Source organism: Urocitellus parryii, chromosome 13 (assembly GCF_045843805.1).
Source record: "Urocitellus parryii isolate mUroPar1 chromosome 13, mUroPar1.hap1, whole genome shotgun sequence".
NCBI classification, from domain to species: domain Eukaryota; kingdom Metazoa; phylum Chordata; class Mammalia; order Rodentia; family Sciuridae; genus Urocitellus; species Urocitellus parryii.
Window position 1 is genome coordinate 18,067,702 of NC_135543.1, and position 21,457 is coordinate 18,089,158.

Consider the following 21,457-nt stretch of genomic DNA (forward strand, 5'->3'; position numbering starts at 1 on the left):
CAAAATATATAATCTTGAAAAGAATGTGGACCACACAGTGACAATGGTAAGAAACCATGAGCAGAATATTCAAGAAATATGGGATTGGGCTGGGATTATGGCTCAACGGTAGAGTGCTCGCCTAGCACGGGCACGACCCGGGTTCGATTCTCAGCACCACATAAAAATAAAAAGGCATTGTGTTGTATCCATCTACCAAAAAAAAGAAAGAAAGAAAGAAAAAGAAAAAAAAAAGGTTCTCTCTCTCTTAAAAAAAAGAAATATGGGATACCATAAAAAGACCAAATTTAAGGAGAATATTAAAAGCCATAAGAGAAAGGAATCAGATTACGTATAGGGGGAAACCAATTAGATTATTTGCAGAGTTTTCAACCCAGACCCTGAAAGCTAGAAGATCCTGGAATAACATATATCAAGCTCTGAAAGAAGATAGATGCTGGGCTAGGGCTATACCTCAGTGGCAAAGCGCTTGCCTAGCATGTGTGAGGCACTGGGTTCGATCCTTAGCACTACATAAAAATAAATAAAATAAAGGCAATTCTGTCCAACTACAACTACAAAAAAAAAAAAAAAAAAAGAAAGAAAGAAAGAAAGAAAGAAAAAGAAAAGAAAATGGATGCCAACCAAGAATCTTATATTCAGAAAAATTAAGCTTTAGATTTGATGATAAAATAAAAACCTTCCATGATAAAAAATAGTTAAAAGAATTTACAACTCAGAAGCATCCTCTACAAATATTCCATGAAGAGGAATTGAAAGACAACAATGAAAAACAGCAAAGGGAAAACTAATCAAAGGAGAAACCAAATCAAGTTAAATACCAAAAATAGACAAAAATGGCTGGGAATACAAATCATGTCTCAATAATAACCCTGAATGTTAATGGCCTAAACTCACCAATCAAAAGACATAGTTGCAAGATTAAAGAAAAAAAGACCCAACAATATGCTGCCTCCAAGAGACTCATCTCATAAGAAGACATCCACATGTCATACTGCTTAAGGGAACCATTCATCAACAAGACATAACAATAAGTTTATATGCCCCAAACAATGGAGGGTCTACGTTCATCAAACAAACTCTTCTGAAGTTCAAGAGTCAAATAGACCACAACACAATAATTCTGGGTAACTTTAACACACTTCTTTCACCACTGGATAGATTGTCCAAACAAAAGCTGAACAAAGAAACTATTGAACTCAATGATATAATCAATAACTTAGACTTAACTGACATATATAGAATATATAATCCTTTAAGAACGAATACACTTTCTTCTCAGCAGCACATGGATCCTTCGCTACAATAGACCACACTTAGACATTGCTGGTGGGACTGCAAAATGGTGCCACCAATATGGAAGGCAGTATGGAGATTCCTTGGAAAACTGGGAATGGAACTACCTTTTGACCCAGCTATCCCACTCCTCGGTCTATACCCAAAGGACTTTAAAAATAGCATACTACAGGGACACATCCATATCAATGTATATTGTAGCACAATTCATAATAGCTAAACTGTGGAACCAACCTAGATGCCCTTCAGTAGATGAATGGATAAAGAAACTGTGGTATATATACACAATGGAATTTTACTCAGCAATAAAAGAGAATAAAATCATGGCATTTGCAGGCTAATGGATAGAGCTGGAGGATATAATGCTAAGTGAAGTTAGCCAATCCCCCCCAAAACAAATGCCAAATGTTTTCTCTGATATAAGGAGGCTGATTCATGGCGGGGTTTGGAGGGGGAGCATGAGACGATTAGACAAACTCTAGATAGGGCAAAGGAGAAGCAGGGGAAGGGAGGGGGTAAGGGGGTAAAAAAGATGGTGGAATGAGATGATCATCATTACCCTAAGTACATGTATGAAGACACAAATGGTGTGAATATAGTTTGTATACAACCAGAATTATGAAAAATTGTTCTCTATATGTATAATATAAATTGTAATGTATTTTGCTGTCTATATAATAAATTAGAATAAAAAAATTTTTAAATCCCTTATAAGAGATTTTACCTGTGATTACTTACATGCAAAGGGTGGCATAGGCACATGGGACAAGGTCAAAAAATGGCAGGTGGGAGACCTGAGTGACAGTCTTAGCTCTTAGGATACAAGTGTGACTGCAGACAAGTCACAAAATCTTGCTGCACCTTCTTTTTACCTAATAGCATACTGAGGGTGTGGATCACATGTGGTGCAAGGAGATTTGCATCTCTAAAATTCTATGGCTTTACTAAAATTTTAATGCATGCAAATCACTTGCCACATGTTCTGAATAAATAAGAATGAACATCTACTACAGGGCCTAAGCACTCAAGGAGTTTATTGGTATTCAAATAAGGTTCCTAATTTTTTTTTTGAGAGAGAGAAAGAGAGAGAGAGAATTTTTTAATATTTATTTTTTAGTTTTCGGTGGACACAACATCTTTATTTTGAGCGTGCTACCGCTTGAGCCACATCCCCAGCCCCAAGGTTCCTAATTTTTAGAAGACACAAAATCCTTGATGAAGACAATTTCATTAAATATGTTCAGTTCTGAAAGTACACCGAAATTCTGACTTGACCAATTTTATTGCCTTTTAAAAAGCTGTTTTAATTCTGGGGGAGGTGTTAAGACTTTTGAATGCAGGACAGTTTAGGGCTAGCAGCATTGGTATTTGGAGTCCACTGGACCTGGATTTGGACCTTGCAGTCTTCAGTGACTACAGTGTTACTGTGGACAAGAGATGGCTTCTCTCTCAGCCATCTTCATTATTTTTCTCATGTGCAAAACTGGGGTAACCACGCCTATTTTCTTGAGCTTCTGTGTAACTAGATGAGTATGTTTGTGACTTGTACAACACACAAAGACATGGGTAGCAAGGGTTCAGTACAAGAACTTCCCAATCCCTTGAATGGCTAGGTACTGTTGTAAGTGCTAAAAGTAAAGAAAAACTCCTTGTGAGAATCTGCTTCTAAAGCAAAGGCTCAAACCAATCCTTCCTCTGACCCTAATTCTATCAAAGATAACTGGGAAGGAGATTGTAAGTTTTAGATGGAAGCATCCTAGTTTAAGTTTGGCAAGGAATTAATGAATCAAATTAGTGGAAAACAATACTCTTCCCTTGCCATCGGTTTAAGGAGCCACTCATCAGCTTTGGGCATGCCTGTGCTTTCCTACCTCGGTGTTCTTTTTCATCCTTCTTCTCCTCCCTCAGTCATAATCATTCAAATGAAAATTCAAATGGAACTCCTCATTGCTTACCTTCTGGAACCCAGCTAAAATTCTTCCCACCAGGCCCTGGATGTCCATCCTTCACTCACCTCTCATTGTGTCATGGTTATCTCTGAAAAGATCTTATCTCTCCTGCATCTTAGAGACAGATTCTTTGATTCTACTTTATAACTACGAATACCTAACATTGTCCCTTTCACATATTAGTTATGTAAAAAGTTATTAGTTATGCTTGCTGAATTAATAATCAGTCTATATTCTGGAAAAATAGCTAAAAACATTAGAAAACAATGGTTGATGTTGTGATTTTAGGTGTAAAAATTTAATTTGGATGTTTTTACAAGGCAGAGGCAGAAAGGAACCCTGCTGTGTTACATGTTCTCCAGAATGGGGGCTGGGTTACATACAGTCCCTCTGCCAAACCCATTCTCATAAACTCACAAGAACAGGAATGAGGAAGGAAACAGTTCAGATTTTATTCTCTTTCCATAAACATGAACTGAAATTTAAAAGCAGCAGCCTACCACAGAAGCTTTTTTATACAGCAAGCTTAACATCACAGACAGAAGCAAGGCAGCTGAGTGTGGGTATTGTGTACACAGTAAATCAGGCACAAAAAGGGGCAACGCAGCAGGCCACCACGAGGGCAAGATGCACACTTAGCCCCCGTGTATACGCTGCTCCATTTCTCCCCATCTCAGTCCAAGGCAGCTGGTACCGAGTGTGTCATGGAAGTAACAGGCCATTTTCAATCTAAATCTTGTTATAGATTAATAAGCAAACATTTTCTTGCTTATTATGCAATTTATCATGATGAAAATTACATTGGACTCCTCAAGGCTACATGCTGATACATTCATTTATTCAGAGCTGTGTATAGAAAGTCATACTAATCTTCATGACAGGAAGGATGTAATAGCAAGATTTAAATTACCACTGAAAGCTACAGCATTTGTGTCCCACACACATGCAGATGGAATGTAAGTGTATCTTTATTTTAATGATGTAGCTTAATTTAAAATTATTTGAAAATGAAATAAAATTGTAAATACTAAAATTAAGAGAAAAACGTCTCACTGCTCCTTCCAGGTAACAAAATAATGAACAGACCGTTGAAACTGTGTTTAGCTCAGATTTGAAAATAAGCTATGCAAGGCCAAGGGAAATTCTAGACAAATCAGAATATGCCAAAGGCTTCTCAGGATAAACTGGGAGAGTGGTGGTAGCTGGGGCCCATACTGTGGTCTCCCCAGAGGGTATGTGTAGCAATGATGCCAGACGGAGACCAAAGGTTATAGATATGTTCCAGAGCTTTGCACAAAGGCCAGATACCTTGTGCTATTAGCATAAACTTATGGGTTCACATTCCCTTCCATTCTCTAAAGTCTACTGCAAATCATCTAGACTCCTATATCCAGAAACTACACTGTCAACCATGCTTCCAAATTGCTCATTCCAGAAATGGGTTCAACAGCTACTGAGCTGTTGAACACTGGGTTCATACCACAACCTCACTACTTATACTATCACCATACCATAGCAACCATTTAATTTCTCAAGATGTGCTAACTACACTTCTAAGCATTTGTAAATATAAACTCATCTAGCATCAACCTTACAAAACAGGTACTTTAACTAGCTCCATCTAAAGTGAAAATTAAGAAGCATGGCAGTATGATAGAAGGTAAAGAGGGAAGGCAGCTGCTTAGGTTTGAAATGAATATTTTCGTCCTACCACTCAATCTGGGCAGGGAATGCCCCCTCTCAGAGTGGCTAGCCTTCAGTGGCTTATCTGGTCTCCACTCTCTGAGCTTAAAGCAGTCAGCAGAAAAACTATAGGTCCAAAGCATGTTGGAACCTAAAAGAACTGTGGGGCAGGGAATGGTAACCATGAAGAAAAGAGCAGATTACTCTAGTTTTTTAAAAAGATTAATGATGACAATAATAAAATGTCATTCACTGAGAAAATCAAAGAGGTAGTAACATTTTCATGAAGGAAGGCACCATGGGCAGTTCAAGAATTCCTACATTTATACCCACTAGGTGACTACAATTTAAAGAAAAACATATGTTGGTGAGGATGAGGAGAAAATGGAAGTCTTGTACAATGCTGGTGGGAACGGCAATGTTGTAACTTCTGTGAAAAATGGATTGTTGGCTGCGCAAACAGTTAAACATGGAATTACCATATAGCCCAGTATTATGGTTCGGATCTGGAATGTCCCAAAAAGCTCACATGTTGAAAACATGATCCCCATCGCAGCAAGGTTCGGAAGCAGGACTTTTAGGAAACGTTTAGATCATGAGGACAGTAACCTCATCAGTGGATTAGTCCACTGATGGCTGAATGGATTACTGGAAGACTGGCCTAGTGGGAGGAACTAGATCACTAGGGGCACGCCCTAGAAAGGTTTATCTCCCTGCATCTTCTGCTTCCTGGCTGCCATGAGCTGAGCAGCTTTCCTCTGTTCCTCCTGTATGCCATAATGTTTCTGCCTTGGAACTGGCTGCGATGGACTAACACCTCTGAAACCACAAGCCAAAATAAAACATTTCCTCCTCTAAGTTGTTTTACCGGGTGTTTCAGTCACAGCAACGAGAAGCTGACTAACACACACAGTAATTCCACTCTGACAAATGAAAACAGGTGTTCAAAGGAATTCTTGGATGTAAATGTTCACAACAACTCTATTCACAGTAGCCAAAAGGTAAAAAATAAGCCACATGTCCATGAACAAACAAACATTAGGTGGTATACCCACAGATGGAATGTTGTTCACTTATGAAAAGAAATGCTACAACATGGATGGACTCTGTAAACACTGTGCTAGTGAAAGAAGTCAGTCACAAAAGACCATAGGTTGCACTGATGTGAAATATCTAGAACAGACTAATTTATAGAAAGCAGGTTAGTGATTACCAGGGGCTGGAGGGAGGCGGAATGGGAAAAGACTGCTTAATGAGCATGGGTGTCTATTTGGTGTGACAACTAATGGGGGACAGTCTAGACCATGGTTATGTAATTGATGGTAAATTTCAAGTTATGTATAATACACATACACACACAACCAAAACCCAACAAAAACAAAAGAAAGAGGGAGGGGGAAAAAAACAACTCTTCCAGGCATCAGGAAGCTGAGTTCTCCAGTCCACACTAATCTCCCTCTATCTCCACCAGCACCTGCACCTTCACCCGGTCGCTCCTAGAACACCAGCTGCGTTCCCACTCGTGTTGGCAACTTGCTACACTCATTTCTCCCTTTCACTATGTGATCATTGTTTTCCTGGATAATTGCAACCTCTTTATGACTAATCTTTTACTGTATGCAAACGAAAAAGCTGATTTTAAAGTTAACACAAGTGTGGAGGACTAATTCTTCAAACTGTTTGGCTATGTCTGAGTAATGCATTTCAGATCTTATAAACAATGTGTTTATGCTGTTGTTAGCTCGGAATGTCTCCAGGTAAAATAAACAAAGTTTAATCAGTCACTGACTCAGGGCTGAATCTCAGTTGTATTAAAATTACAGAAACGTGCTTCTTTTTCTTTACCAATACCCCAAATTGCTTATATTCAGATAATGTCTATGAAACACATATAATTTATGAAGGATAACTGATGACCTCCACAAAAAATCCCCCCCAAATAACAACAAATTAAATTCACTGGAATTCAGCACATACTTGGCAAGTTGTTTCTCTGCATCAGCACAGAGTTCCAGAAGCCCCATCAGAACAGCAGATACATCCATGTAAGGCTCCCACACTGTGAATCCTCGCCCAATCAGGTCAATGGCTGTTCGACGGATAGTGCTGTGTGGAGGAAGTTTGGGGCTCGGTGGCTGAAGCAGAAGAAATGTCAGAGCCTTACCTAAAATCACAAAATAAAATGCAGTGCTGTAAAGTAATTACACTTTTGTGATGTTTTCTTTGAAGCATACTTTCAAAATATAAACCATTTTTTTTTACCAAAACAGTTGTAAACAATAAAATTATAAAAGATTTTGAGCTTAGAGTTTGTTCAGTCATATACTATCAAGAGAAAAATTAAGACTACAATATTTTATACAAAATATTAAAGTATTTAATTACATAATAATTATATGTAAATATGCATACATAACTTCTAAATATTGTCAGTGATCTTAAATTCCAAACAGTGTTTCTTCCTACTCAGCATTCTACAAAATAGAGATGGTTTCAAATAAGATAATATGACATTTCTTAACTTCCTGTTGTATCTACTGCAGTTCATTTGTAAACTGCTTACCATGGATAACACTTCTCCTCTCATTATAGGCAATGAGGGGACAGGGACGGAGAAGGTAGGGTGTGAAGCTCAAAATGCTTCCCTCCCCGGAAAGTGTTCCTCCACTTTCTCTGGCTGAGTACCAATACATGACAATGATATTAGCAAATGGTAAGTTCTTCATATACGTTTACTAAATGAATTTTAAAACAGCACAATAGCAAAACTGTTCTAAATCTGATGAAATGACCTACATTTGGGGGAGAGGTACCAGGGATTAAATCCAGGGGTGCTTAACCACTGAGCCACATCCTTAGCTCCCCACCCCACCCCCCCTTTTTTTTCATTTTATTTAGAGACAGGGTCTCACTGAGTTGCTTAGGGCATCTCTGAATTGCTGAAGCTGACTTTAAACTCATGATTCTCCTGCCTCAGCCTCCTAGGCCACTGGGATATAGGCATGCGTCACTGCACCCAGTCCTAGATTTTAATTGTATATTTTATGTTGAAGATTATGCTGACAGTTGATATTCAAAAAAGAAAAAAAACACTAGGGATTATGAAAAACAAACTGTAATTTAGAAGAGCTCTTTTTGTTTGTATTTTGAGGGAAAGAGAGAAAACTTCATAAATCAGGGAACAATATAGCATAGTGAATAAGGGGAGCAGGGGCTTCCAACTGATGATGGAGATGGCCAGGTACATGAATGGAGGATCCCTGTAGGGCCTGGCTTAGGAGGCTACTCACAGAGCCACAGTTTCCTTTTCTACAAAATGCTGATAACATAGGGGAGCTGTCACGAAGATTCTGAGTATGAAGTGAACTGATGGCCGTGGAGTACCCGGCACCTGGTGAGTGCTCAAAATACGGCAGGTAGCACTCATTACCAATAACACCTTGAAACTTTGCCAAACAAATAATAACATTTAATCACATTTACCTTAGAGTCAACAGGTAAGTGAGAAGGGTGAAGTAGAGATGAAGGGAAGGGAAGGGTACTGTAAGGCCAAGAATCTACAGAGACATTGTGTCAATTGGTGGTTTTGAATTTCTTCTCATAGAACCTTTGAAGAATACACTGAAGCCATCAGCCCTTTTCCCAGGAAACTACATACATAAATACACATCCACCAAATTCTGCAAAAAAATTTCAAGGAGGCCACAACCTTGGGTTAAAAACTCGGGTACATATAAAATGTCTCTTTGAGGAAATATCCCCAAATTCATACTTCATATGTGTCTATATAAATTTTACACTCGTTTTTAACCATGTTAATGCCATATGAAAAGCCTCCTGTTTTGCTTTTGGATAAAAAGAATTAATGAACTCCTTTTTAAAAAAGTGACCACTGTTCTCACTTTTCTGCCTGCTCTTGTATGTGCCTCACCTTTTGATATTTTAAAACATGAGCATTTCTGTGCATTTCCCTTTTCCTCAGTAAGCCTGTCACCTCCATAAGACTAGGACCTGTGTTTCACATAACTCAGTATCTCTAAACCCCAAAACGCTGTGTTTTGCATTCACTGTGGGCCTAAAACAGAAAACAGATCTGCCTGTCCTAACACGTACATTTCTAATGTGGCTGCCGGCTCCAGTGCCAGAATATTACAAAATGTCAAGAAATGTACCACTTTCCTGTTTATTTCCAGGAAGTTGTAAGAGCTACAGAGAAACCCCAAGTGCTGTTCTCTGCAGACATCCTGAAGCACCAGCAGCAATGGCTTCCAATCTAAGCACTAGGGCTCCCTGGAGGAGTATTCTTAGTAAGTAATATGGCAAAGGGGAAGGAAGGTTTCCTGAGTACAATGTTTTATAGCCTTTCAATCATCATTTTCCTTCACTGCACTCTACCATCTCAGTATTCATTACAGGTAGGAACATTCTGGCAATGCTTGGGACCTTGCTGGCTTCTCAGGGCCTCTGTGATAGGAACTCTGGAGGCAGCTTCCTCACCACTCTGACATTTTTTTTTCCCTGAGAGCCAAAATAAACAGTAAGTGGCTGAATTCTTGGTATTTTTCATCACTGTTCTAAGGAAATAGGGACGGCCTAGGAGATGTGATCACTGGCCCTCCGATGAAATGACAGAAAACAGGAATTCAGCAAGTGTCCTCCAGAAGACCCCTGGCCCTGCAGTGGCCCACCAGGTTGCCTTGCTGCTCCCCTGTACAGTGTAACCCACAATGGATGGTGGGGATCACAGCACAGCAGGAAATCCAGGGTCTCTGCAGCACTGCTACCCTTCCTTAAATCATTTTCTATTCCTCTCAATGATCTCATAAGTAAAATTCTCCTACAGCATCTCTCCTTCTGAAGTTCAAATTATAGTCTCCAGATAACATAAAGCAAAGATCCTGACCACTTTGGCAGGGCAGTTTTTACAGCTCTTATAGGACATGTGAAGGGCATTAAAGGAGAAGAGAGAAAAATGGTCAACTTCATATACATTTTACATCTAAAAAAGTATGCCTTTTCCTAACAAGCTCTTTTAGAATTATGAAGACATACAAGTGATAAAATTCCACATTTGTCTCTGATATCTTACTGTTATATAAATTAAGAAGTTACAAAGGATCTTTGAATTAGACCCTTTGCTTTGTTAGCCATATTAATTTGCCGCATGCTTATGACTATGGCTGCAGCAATAACAATGATATTCTGAAGAAACAACTGAGACTGCCTGATTTCACACTTCATCAGATATTCCTTCTGCTGATACTATGGAACTACTCCTTAAAATATTGTTGTATGAAAACAAAAAGGGATAGATATTCTTTTCTCAACTTACTTTGTACTCTCTCATTTAGGGTTTTCTAGCTTATAATTGCATCTCTGCAAATACAGACCAAAGTGATGTAAAATAAAGATAATGATAGTACCCTATCCTAATATATAGTATCCTACCTCTTGATAGAAAAAGTCTCATGACAGAATTTTATGATTTAAAAAATTTAAATTTTTTTAAACCTTTGCCACCCAGTAAAGGTTTTGTGTGTGTGTATGTGTGTGTGTGTGCGCGTGTGTGATTTGTATTGGGGTTGAACTCATATCTTCACTCTTGCTAAGCACATGCTCTATCACTGAGCTGAACCCCGATTCCCAGAAGTTGTCTATGTTAAATTGTATAAGATGGATTCTAATTTTGTGCAAAAGTACATATTTACTTATTTTATGTAAATTCTCCACTGTTCCATAGCATCTCCTTGAATAATAAGCAAGGTAGAGAATGATGTTACCATCTACCATCATGATTAAGCTCTTCCTAAAAGGATCTCCAATGATAGCATCAATACATTCAGGGGACTGGCCTGACATTCATTCAAGACTTTCCACAATTTGGTCCCAACCCATCCATTCATCATCTAATAGTTATTTATTGGATATTATTATAAGTGCTTGAGAAACATAAAGGAGTAAGACTAAGTTTCTTTCCTTAAAGAAATTAATTCTCATTCAAGAGACAGGTGAGTTTATAGTTTGAATAAATTATGAACAATCTTATAATGTTTATAAGCACAAATTATTAACACAGACCTGAACAGAAGCATTTAACTCCATCTTTAGGGGTACAAAAAAGGCTTCTAGGAGAGGTGACCTCCATGTCCAAACTTGAAGAACTATTAGGAATTAGCCAAATACAGGGGAGATCAGAACAGAAATATTCTAGGCAGAGGGAATAGCATGTGGAAAAAAAGGAAATGGGAGAGAATGTGGCAAGATCAAAAGACTACACATAGTTCAACATGGCTGAAAACTGCATATGGGGATTGGAAATAAACGGTAAGCGGGATTAAGTACAGCAGTAGATGTAAGGCAAAAAGTTCTTAGAGCCATGCTAAGGAGTTTGCTATTGTAGTAATAACAGGAAAAAATTGGAAAATGTTAAGCAAAGAGATGATTTTCATCATAGATCAACACTTGAGTTGTTGTGATTGGAACAACCTAGTTCCTTTTCAATTCTGATCTCATCCCTGGCCAAATGAGATTATTAATTAATTAATAACAGAATTTCTGAATTAAAAAGGACTGTAGAAAGATCTGGTATGTTTCTGTGTTTTAGAAGAGACAGCTGAGAACCACAGGATGTAAATGGTTAGTAAGGAGTCCAGCTTCGGTGGCCCAGACCATGTGTAATGACCAGAATGCATCTCTGAACTCTCATGCGTCATGGAGTCATGCTGAATTCATGGTACTCAGTCAACCACAGATTCGGAACTGCATCCTCTACAACCTATCTCACGTCTGTCTGCTCCTCCTTCTGAATTAATTTTTGCTTCAGTTACCAGTGTCTCCCCAAAACAGATTAAATCAATTATAGGTTTTTTTTTTTAACTTTTCTCACACAAAGAGGTTTTTTTCATTGGTTCAACAGCTAAAGACAATCATACCAGGGCCCCTTTATTGTCTTGGTTCTAACTTAGTTGCATTATGGGCACAAAATGACTAATTCTTCATCCAGCCCAGTACCATTTCATAGGCAGGAAGAAAAAGATTGGTGAAGGAATAAAAGACATGTAATAGTTAAGTATTTTTTGCTTTGAAGTCTGATTACTCTTCATGGGTCATAATTATAGAATATTTCCTTAGTTTCAAGGAATGAGTTCATTAGTAGTTCATTATAGTTCATTAGTGAATATATTTTTTGTCATTTTTAACAAAACTGAGATTTTGTTCATGTGGAAGGGCAGAATCATGTATAAGTGCTGGCAGTTTCTGAATTTCTGCCACATCTTCTCTGTTTATGTTAGAATAAAACCTCTGCTTTTTGCTTTGCTCTCTTTCTCTGTGTGTGTATGTGTGTTTGTTTGTTTGTTTGTTTGCTAAGGGTTGAACCCAGGGCCTTGCACATGCTAAATGCTACAACCGTAGCCCCATCACTTTAAGATAGCAACTAAAGTCCGAACTTTTAACAAACAATAATATACTATCTTTGATATTTATTCTATTGTTTAATGCTAATTTTATTTATTTACCTTTTCACTCTTTTAAATAGTTAAGTTCCCTGGGAACATGAAACTTTAAGAACATGCTTTTCTGTTTAGCCTAAGATTTAATACACAGCTTTATATTCCCTAAGTTTTGGCAAATACTGAAAATTCCTTTATATTGTATGTGCCTAGCACAGTGAGAAAAATTATCCACAGATCAGAAATTTCCAAGAGTCTCCTAAAACCCATTCTGGCCTATGGCAAAGTTTCCATGGTTCCACGCAGACATGAGAAAGATGCAAACGTGGTAAATCTTTTTCATAAAAGTGTGTTTATTCAATTTAAAGGAGTGCTTATTCTGAGGTTATAGTCTTTCTTGATCCCTTTTTTGGTGAGATTATGTTATTAACCTTCTGGTGACTAAAAGGGTTTTTGAATAAATTATGTACATGATATTTTCTAATGTTCAAGCAAAATAAAAAAAATAAAAATACTACTAAATACCCTCAAATTTTATTTTTGGAAATTTTACTGGTCCATAATACCACCTATGAATCACTGCTCTTTGTAATAAATTTACTTTCCTCGGGGAAAAAAGTATCTTATCTCATTCTAGGAGTCACAGCTAGTAAGACCTATTACTTACTGGTTGGTCACTGGATCTTGACTTCAAATGCCAAGGGGCTCCTAATTCAACTTATTAAAGGGTGTGTTTCAGCATTATTCAGGTCAATCTGGGGCCATATTCAAGGCTAAGTTATCAACTTATTGTCCTTCCTACTCATGAGATAGGTAAGCAGTACAGATACTGTGGCAGCTTCATAGTGAGCTACTACTTCTGTCTAGCCAAATGCAAAATGATCTATGAAAACGCAGTCACAGAATAGAGAAAAACAAACCAAACCAAAACAAAGTCCTTTAAAAAGCAGAAGCACTAAAGCCCAGCATTGGATAAATCACAATTAACTTAGACCCTCTGGCTGTTGAGAAACTAATTCTGTTGTCATGCAGTCAAGAGTAATAACAATAGCTCATATTTTATTTTATCTCAAGCATTTTATCTCAAGTTTTTCATTTTTTAAAAGGGTATCGACTTTAATCTCAGTGTTTTTTTTATTTTAAGTGCTACAGAGGAGCAAAGAAAATATTTACATTTTGCTCTAAAAGCAAAAAGCTAAAAATGAGAAAAGAATTGAGACAAAGATAGCAAAATGAAGCCTATATAAGCTGTGGTTAAAAAGCCGGCAGCATGACAGTATGACTAACTTGCTGGTTTGGCAAGATGAATGTCCAATCATGAACTGACCAATAAAAAATGCCAATGCTTAAAATTTCTGTCATATCTGGCAAGCCATGATGGCTAGCCCTTTTAAAAGATCAGCTTACAAACCCTAACATAACATACACATGTGCATTTGTGCTCTAATGTTATTACTTAGGATTACTTAATGAATTTGTATTCTGGGACATTTAATTATCCTTATCACAAAGCACAGACTCAACTTATTAACATACACATGTATTGAATGTCTACCATATAAGAACACTTTATTAACCATAAATAACTATAGTTATATATTTCTGCAAGCATCGTGGATCATTTTCAGTATTTTTGTTGAATAGTAAGTATGCTTTATGTTGCTATTTCACCTTTCCTTCTTGCATTCCTAATGCAAGAACAAGGATTGAACCTGACAATAGTGCAGTCGGCTCTCCACAGCATGCTGGATACACAGCAGTAGACACACACAACACAAATTTCAAACACACACACACTCATACATACCTGCACAGTCAACTGCCACTTACATACACTATCAGAACATCAGAACTGCCTCACATCTTTGTTTTCTCACAATTAGTTTCTTAGATCCCACTGAAACATGAACATGAGTTAGTATTTTCCCCCAGTTTCTGTTTGTGCATAATAGCACTAAATAAGAAAATAAAAATTTTAAAGTTATAAAATTGGTGACTTTTTTCTAGCTTTTCTTTTCATAATTTTTATTTCCTTAATATTATGTTTTTGCCTAAGTTTTCCCACTGAAGCTTTCCTGGAAGCCTGCATAAGAATCCTGTGGTTACCTACATGCAGATTCTAGAATCAGTTGTCATTGCTTTTTAGCAACCAGTAACCCTGACAGAAGAAGACAGCTAGCACTGGGTAACTAAAGAGGCTAGGAAGGAGGGAAACAAGGAAGAACTGCATAACAGGGGAAGGAGGGCTTGATTTCAGAGGGCTCCTTGCCAGAGGCAAGGAAACTTGGATTTTAAGGCAATCAATGCTAATGGAAAAACATCAGTCCAAAGGAGTTTTAAGAAAGAAATTAAAACAGAAGCCAGAGTCAAACCATGTTTATCAAGGAAATTTTCTTACTGAAATTATTAAAAACCATAGCATTTCAGGGAGTTTTTCAAAGAGCACTCAGAGATCATCCATAAATATTACTGAAATACTGCTATACTGCTAGTAGAAAATATACTTACACAACCATTTTCTTGGGCTTTGGTCACTCCTATGCCAGTCAACAGGCCTAGTTATAACAATCTCATCCCTCATACTTAGAAAAAAATCATGAATGAAGAAAGGGCCCCTAACCATTCTTAGCTCTAAATAGTAGAGAAGGGCAAAAAGGTCATATTAAAAAAAATAATTAATAGCTCAATTACAAGGACATTCCTATGGGAGAACATATTATATGCACTTTAAACCAAATGAATTTATGATGATTTATGCCATTACAATGAGTGCAAAATGAATTAATAATGATTGGCCACTTATTTCAAATTGTAACCAAGTGAATGAAGCCTTTTCCCACTTGCTAATGTCCATCAAAGAATAAGGATGGCAGAGTGCCATCTAGAATTCTATTCCTTTGCTTTATACAGGTACTTGATTTGATTAAAAATAATTCCAATGTAGTGCACATTATAATGAATATGGAATAATTAAAAAATATTTCTATAAGTAGGTGCTTTGAATCAATGCAATTATCAAAAACTTTTGAAACTTTTTACTTCCTATATAGCATAAACAATGAGTCAGCATTTCTTTTAATAAAAACATAAAGGAACTTTGTTAAATTAGGGAATTAATTTATCAAAGATATTTCAAAAACCCATTAGTCTAGTATTAGCTTAATCAAAATAGTCCTAACTCAAAGTAATTAGCTGTTTCCTGTCCTATAATCAGGAAAGTACAAAATCCAAATTCTCCTTGATTCTGAACACATTTTGTTCCTGTTCTCTTGAATTCCAAACTAAGTTGTATAACACAGGGAAATTTATTGTCATTTTTCTTTTGATATAATGCATTTTGGATGGCAGACTAAAATATGAGATAGTCTGACCTTCCTATAAATAAACAAAGGATATTGCTTATGCATACAACCTTTTTCTGCCTAAGGAAGATAAAAAGTGCTGATTGTTTGATAGTCTGGGGGTCAGCAACTAAGAAGCAGAATTATACAAGTAGATGTTTAATAGGTCAAAGAGGTGTTAAAAAATCTATAATCTACTAAACAGTGAATAATCCAAATACTTCTATACCTTCTTCCCAGAAGGTGAAGGACTGGTGAATGGCATAAGAGAGACAGAGGGGCGGGTGGGTGAGAAGGAGGGGAAGAGGAAGAGATAGAGGCAAACACCAGGGCTTCCATTCCAGCTGCAGCACCTGTTAGCTGAATGAATCTTTTATTCACAGAGGACTTACTGAGTAACAGCTCTGTGAATGGAATTAGAGAGGCACGTGGACAATTATGGGAGAAACACAAAAGGTCCTGAGGAGGGAGACTGCCTGGGACATCTACAGGACAGCAAAAAGTCCAGGCTGCCTGGCAGTGAATAAGGGGGAGAGGGGTACGACATGAGGTCACAGAGGTAGCCACCAAATGGATTGTGTGGGACCTTCTGAATGTGGGGTTTTATTTCAATGCTATGAAGAACTTATGGGAGGGTCACATGAAGAGGGTGGCCCAGTCTGCTTTAGATATAGAAAGTAGCTGGGTGCTGTGTATAGACAGTGCTGGGGGCAAGAGTGAATCAGGGAGGCCTGGCTCATTCAGGGAATAATGAGGGCTCAGGCCATCAGAGTAGTGATGGAGTAATAAGAATTCTGTCAATTCTGGATTAAAAAAAAAAAAAAACCACAAACTTTTAAAAGGATAGAACAAGCAGGATTTCTTTAGGGATGGGATATATCATGACAGACAGAGGAGTATGATTCCAAGAATTCTGTCATCAACAACTAGATGAATGGCAGCGACATTTACTAAAATGAGTAATTGCAGAGAAAAGGAAGCTTTTTGGTTTAAGTGGAGGACAGCAATTCAGCTTGCTTGATGTACATACCACACACCAAAGGCTGGAAGTCAGCTAAGTTATTAGGTATGAGAGCCTGGAGATAGGTGTCAACACCAGGACAGAATGAAACGTTTGGAAATTATGCATGTGCCGATGTCATTGGGGCCATGGAACTGGATGTGCACACCTAGACAATCAATGTAGGTACAAAAGAACATTTACAGGTTGGAAAGAGAAATAGCAAGAACTGAGCACAAGTGACTGTTGAGTCATGAGAACTGCAGGAGATGACGATATCATAGAAACCAAGTGAAATTGCAAATTTTAGTCTAGCAAAAATTACCATATGCTACCAAGAGACTGAGATGAGGGTTCAGAATTGCTAATTGGATTTGGCACTATACAAGTCACTGGTAGGCCTATTGGAAAGGTTTCAGTAAAGAGACAGAAAAACTAGATTGAAGCCAATTCAAGAAAGAACAGTCACTAAGAAAGCAAGGAAGTTAAATGCAGTCCGTGTTTTTAGAAAAGAATGTATACAATTCTACAGATTAAATTATTTTCTTTCCTGTGACAGTGATTTCTTGTGACTGCTGATAATAATTTGATGTCCATGTAAACTTCTGTAGGTAGAGAATGATGGATGAGATAGATAGGAGAATCTCTGGCTTATGTGACATGCATTTCTCACTAAAAATGGCACATCATGTCCTGTGTACAGCTTCTATAGTCTTGTGGATCTGATCACCTCCCAGAAACAAGGCATCAGAGTGAGTCTCTAGCCTCACTTCAAAGCACAGGCTGGCCTTTCTGGGGACAGAATCCCCTTAGCACTGACATGTCACTCAGATTTAATTTTGATAGGAAGACACTTGCACCCTTCCTAGTCATCCCTACACTGTTAAACAAATTGGGAGAGGGGCCTCGCCAAATGGATTTTAGGGCTCTGAAGATGCTGATGTACCTGCCCAAAGTAATCAACTTACTACTCAGCTATTTCACTATTTTATAGCATTAACAAGTTAATTATTATTAAAAAGCACATGAAACCAAAACAATGACCTTCTCCAAGAAACACCATGGATGTTAACCAAAAGTATGACCAAAAAAAAAAAAAAAAAACCCTGAAAGTAAATAAAATACTTCGTTATAATTTCATAACTGCCTCTTCTTTTAAATAATCCACGCAGGCTAATTGAGTAAGTTAAGCTATCATTAAAAGATAAATCTCAAAGTAATTTTATAGATAGTAGAGTGAAGATTAAAAGCACATGAAAAATTACTTGATCCCTTTTCTAATAACCACAATAAAGCATTAACTGGAATAAAGAACTGCTGGATGTTAACCCATTACAGATGTGTAGTCAAAGAGCAGCAACAGTATACCATAGTAGACGCTCACATAGTAAGTCATCTGTGATATGGTGACTAGAATAGGCACAGGAGAAGTAAATTTGAAATTGTTCTACATGCTGGGAAATGGACAACACCAACATTCTCAATCTGAGCACTTTAAAATGTTTCCTTTATACACATTTATTTTATTGAAATTGAACAAGGGGGAAAAAAAGATGAGCAAACAAAAGTCACTCTGCTGTCCGTTTCTCAGTCTGGACATCTTTGTTTAAGCTTTGACTTGGCTTAAATGAACGAATTAATATTGACAAAAACATCAACTAAGCTAATGAGTTGTTAGTTAAGGCAATAAACATGTCACATTAGAGTCAGCGCAGTAAAGAGGTAATTAGCCCTGGAAAAGCCCTGCTGATTGGAGCTGTTGAGATCCTCTGCTCTTAACCTTTGAGTCCATTATCTAACCCAGGAGTGGTGGCTATGTTAATGGGAACTCACCAGTAAACAGTAGCCTTCCTACAGCAAGGGGGCAAGGGTGTTTAAAAGAAAGTCATCTAGGAAGCACCACAAAAATCCCAAACAGGAATAGACACTATGTTAAACAAGATGGGGGACAAACAGATTTTCAAAGAAATATTTGGGGCTATATGTATTTTTTTAACAAAAGAATATACATTGATAAACTAATAACATAGAATATGACCCAAAAAAGGTCATTTCAATCACAAGATACTCTCTTTTCTGTAAATAAAGATGCTGTGATCCTTCCAAGATAAAGTACAAGATACAACAACATGATGACTGAGCTTTAGAAGCAACCAAGATTACAATTAAGAATTTTAATTAATAATCTGTATTTATTTAAGACAAAAAAATAAATGTGCATATACGACTATACTTCTGAAATCTGTATGTTTACATGTAATTGCCTTTCAGAGCAGCTTGCTGTATAAAATCTGTTTCTTTCTGAACCTTTTGCTAATTTTACTGATTTTCCTTTAGGACAATTAAAATCAGCATTTCAAAGTCTATTGGAAATAAAAATCAGATGCTTATAGAAAAATCACAAATAGTAGGAGAAAAATTTATACAAAAGTAAACCACAACATATTATATGAATAAAATTCCCATTTTCTAGTTTAGTGGATCACTCCTAAAATAAATCAAAACACTATACTAGAGAGTACAAATTGATTTGCATAATCTTCATAGTAACTTGCACAAATTATCAAAATATATAATAATGTTGTTTCGACATTGCTTCTAATGTCATATATGCACATCTATAAAATAGATAAAATGTTACATATGCAGATAAATAGATTGATACTATGTTATCAGAAAAAAAATTGTTTTTCCTTTGGAAACTTGCTTTTCTTTTGAGCTTTAATACAAACAAACATGTCATACATTCAACCTAACATGACACTGCCAATCATTTTGTGTTTTCATAATTTTATGTCATTTCATTTTACAAAGAAAGAAGACATTCCATCCTGATTTTGTTATTACATAAATTTGATGAGAGGAAATGGCAAGACACACAGTTCCACCACTGCAGTATACCTAAGTGTGGTGTGTATGTAGGTGCATGTGTGTGTGTGGAGCGGGGAGTAAGAGAAGAGACAATGGGACGGTTACTACACAGTAAATCAATAAGTGTTATCTTTTTTCAGGTTGAGTAATTTCAAAAGGAACAGGAAGCAATTAGCTGCCTCATACCTTACTGGCTAGTGTATGGTTTTAATATATTTAAAATGTTTTTCCTTCAAATGTAGCTCCTTTTTATTAAATTTGCAAAATAGCTCTATATGCCTTAATTTTCATTAGATAGTTATTTTATATAATCAAATTTAGATTAAAAAGTACTATAACACAGCCTTCACTTCCAATAAAGAAAGAAAGAATACTGTGAGGCAAAATGAGAAATATATTTCTCTGTTAATCTGCTGTCATTGACAATTAAGCATAACTGAAACAACATACTAGGATATTTACTTCTTACTTATAGAACATATAAAAAAATGTCTATATCCTAAATTGTCTAGGAGTGATAAAGAAAAATAAAGGTTGTCAAAATATTTTAAGGCTTTACAACATGTAGGGATTTCATTTGACATAATCATATGATTTCATGTCTAGGCCAGTATCTCTTAGAACAACAGCTTCTTTTTTTCTATCTCAACATACTTAGGGAATATGACAAATTACCAAATCATGTCTTACAATGCCATTATGAAGGTATCAATAAGAGAGGGGAACACATTTCTGTGAGTATTATCTTAAAGTCCTCCAGTCAATTTAGATGTATCCCCCCACTCCACACCTTAATCCTAGCCCCTTTCTAGTTAGACAGCAAAAGTGACCCTTCTCTCTTGCTGGTGGCTACAAATCTATGGATAATTGTAGAGGGCTATAAACTAAGATCTGGATTCTAATTCTAATGCTACAGTTTGATAACACTTTGATCTGGGGCAGTATAAACCGAGGAGTACTAGTTTCTTCACATAAGAGATAAACAGGATAGGAGCAAGACCTTTTCTTGAATTGATAGAAGGATTAACCCATAAAGTCTCAAGTTTTCAATTCTGTGAACATAATAAATACAAATATTATTTTGAAGTTACCATAAGTGGTATATTTATTGCTCAACCTAATTTTATACTTAAGTTTAAATACTATTATTTTTACCAAATAATAAGAAAACCCAACAAAATGAAAATGGAAGGAAGGAAAGAGGGAAGAAAGGAAGTTGTCTACTCTCTGGTAGGTGGCAGGTACTATGCTGTTTACAAGTGACATTTCATTTGACTCTGAAAACATCCTGTGATGAATATAATATTAGTTTCAATTTTTTAAAAATATTTTTTAGTCATAGCTGGAAACAATACCTTTATTTATTTATTTATTTATTTATTTTTATGTGGTGCTGAGGGTCGAACCCCGTGCCTTGTACTTGCTAGGCAAGCATTCTACCACTGAGCTACAACAACCCCAGCCCTTAGTTTCAATTTTGAGGATGAGAAAAAGTGCTTCTCAGAAACCTTAACTAACTTATTCTAGATCATGCTGTTCGTATTGCTAGAATAAGGGTAACCTAACTCCTCTGTTCTGTGCATATTATATACAATATAGACTTACAAGTCAGTCTCTGTTCTGTACCACACTTTAGGTACTATCTACAAAAGGATTTTATGTGTAATGCTGCAAATGAAATGCATCACATTATTTCCTCCTGATAAAACCCACTTTACAGTTGCTGGATTAACAATATGGTAAATGCAGAAATTATTATAAGATGTATGAAAAGTGAAAAGCCTATGTATGTGGGTGGCTGAAATTGTTCATTGGACTGCTCTACATACACTAACATGAAAATAAGTCAGAAAGAGGCAGGCAAAT

At 36.7% G+C, this 21,457-nt stretch overlaps 1 protein-coding gene across 3 annotated transcripts in view; it reads right to left on the reverse strand.

The window, feature by feature from the left end:
* Positions 1–21,457, reverse strand: part of Wdr7 (WD repeat domain 7) — a 326,163-nt gene that overhangs the window by 93,668 nt on the left and 211,038 nt on the right. For all 3 annotated transcript variants that reach the window (XM_026393174.2, XM_026393173.2, XM_026393172.2), the window contains one exon: positions 6,906–7,092. In XM_026393174.2, the coding sequence (XP_026248959.1) occupies positions 6,906–7,092 (187 nt within the window). The remainder of the gene's footprint in view (positions 1–6,905; positions 7,093–21,457) is intronic.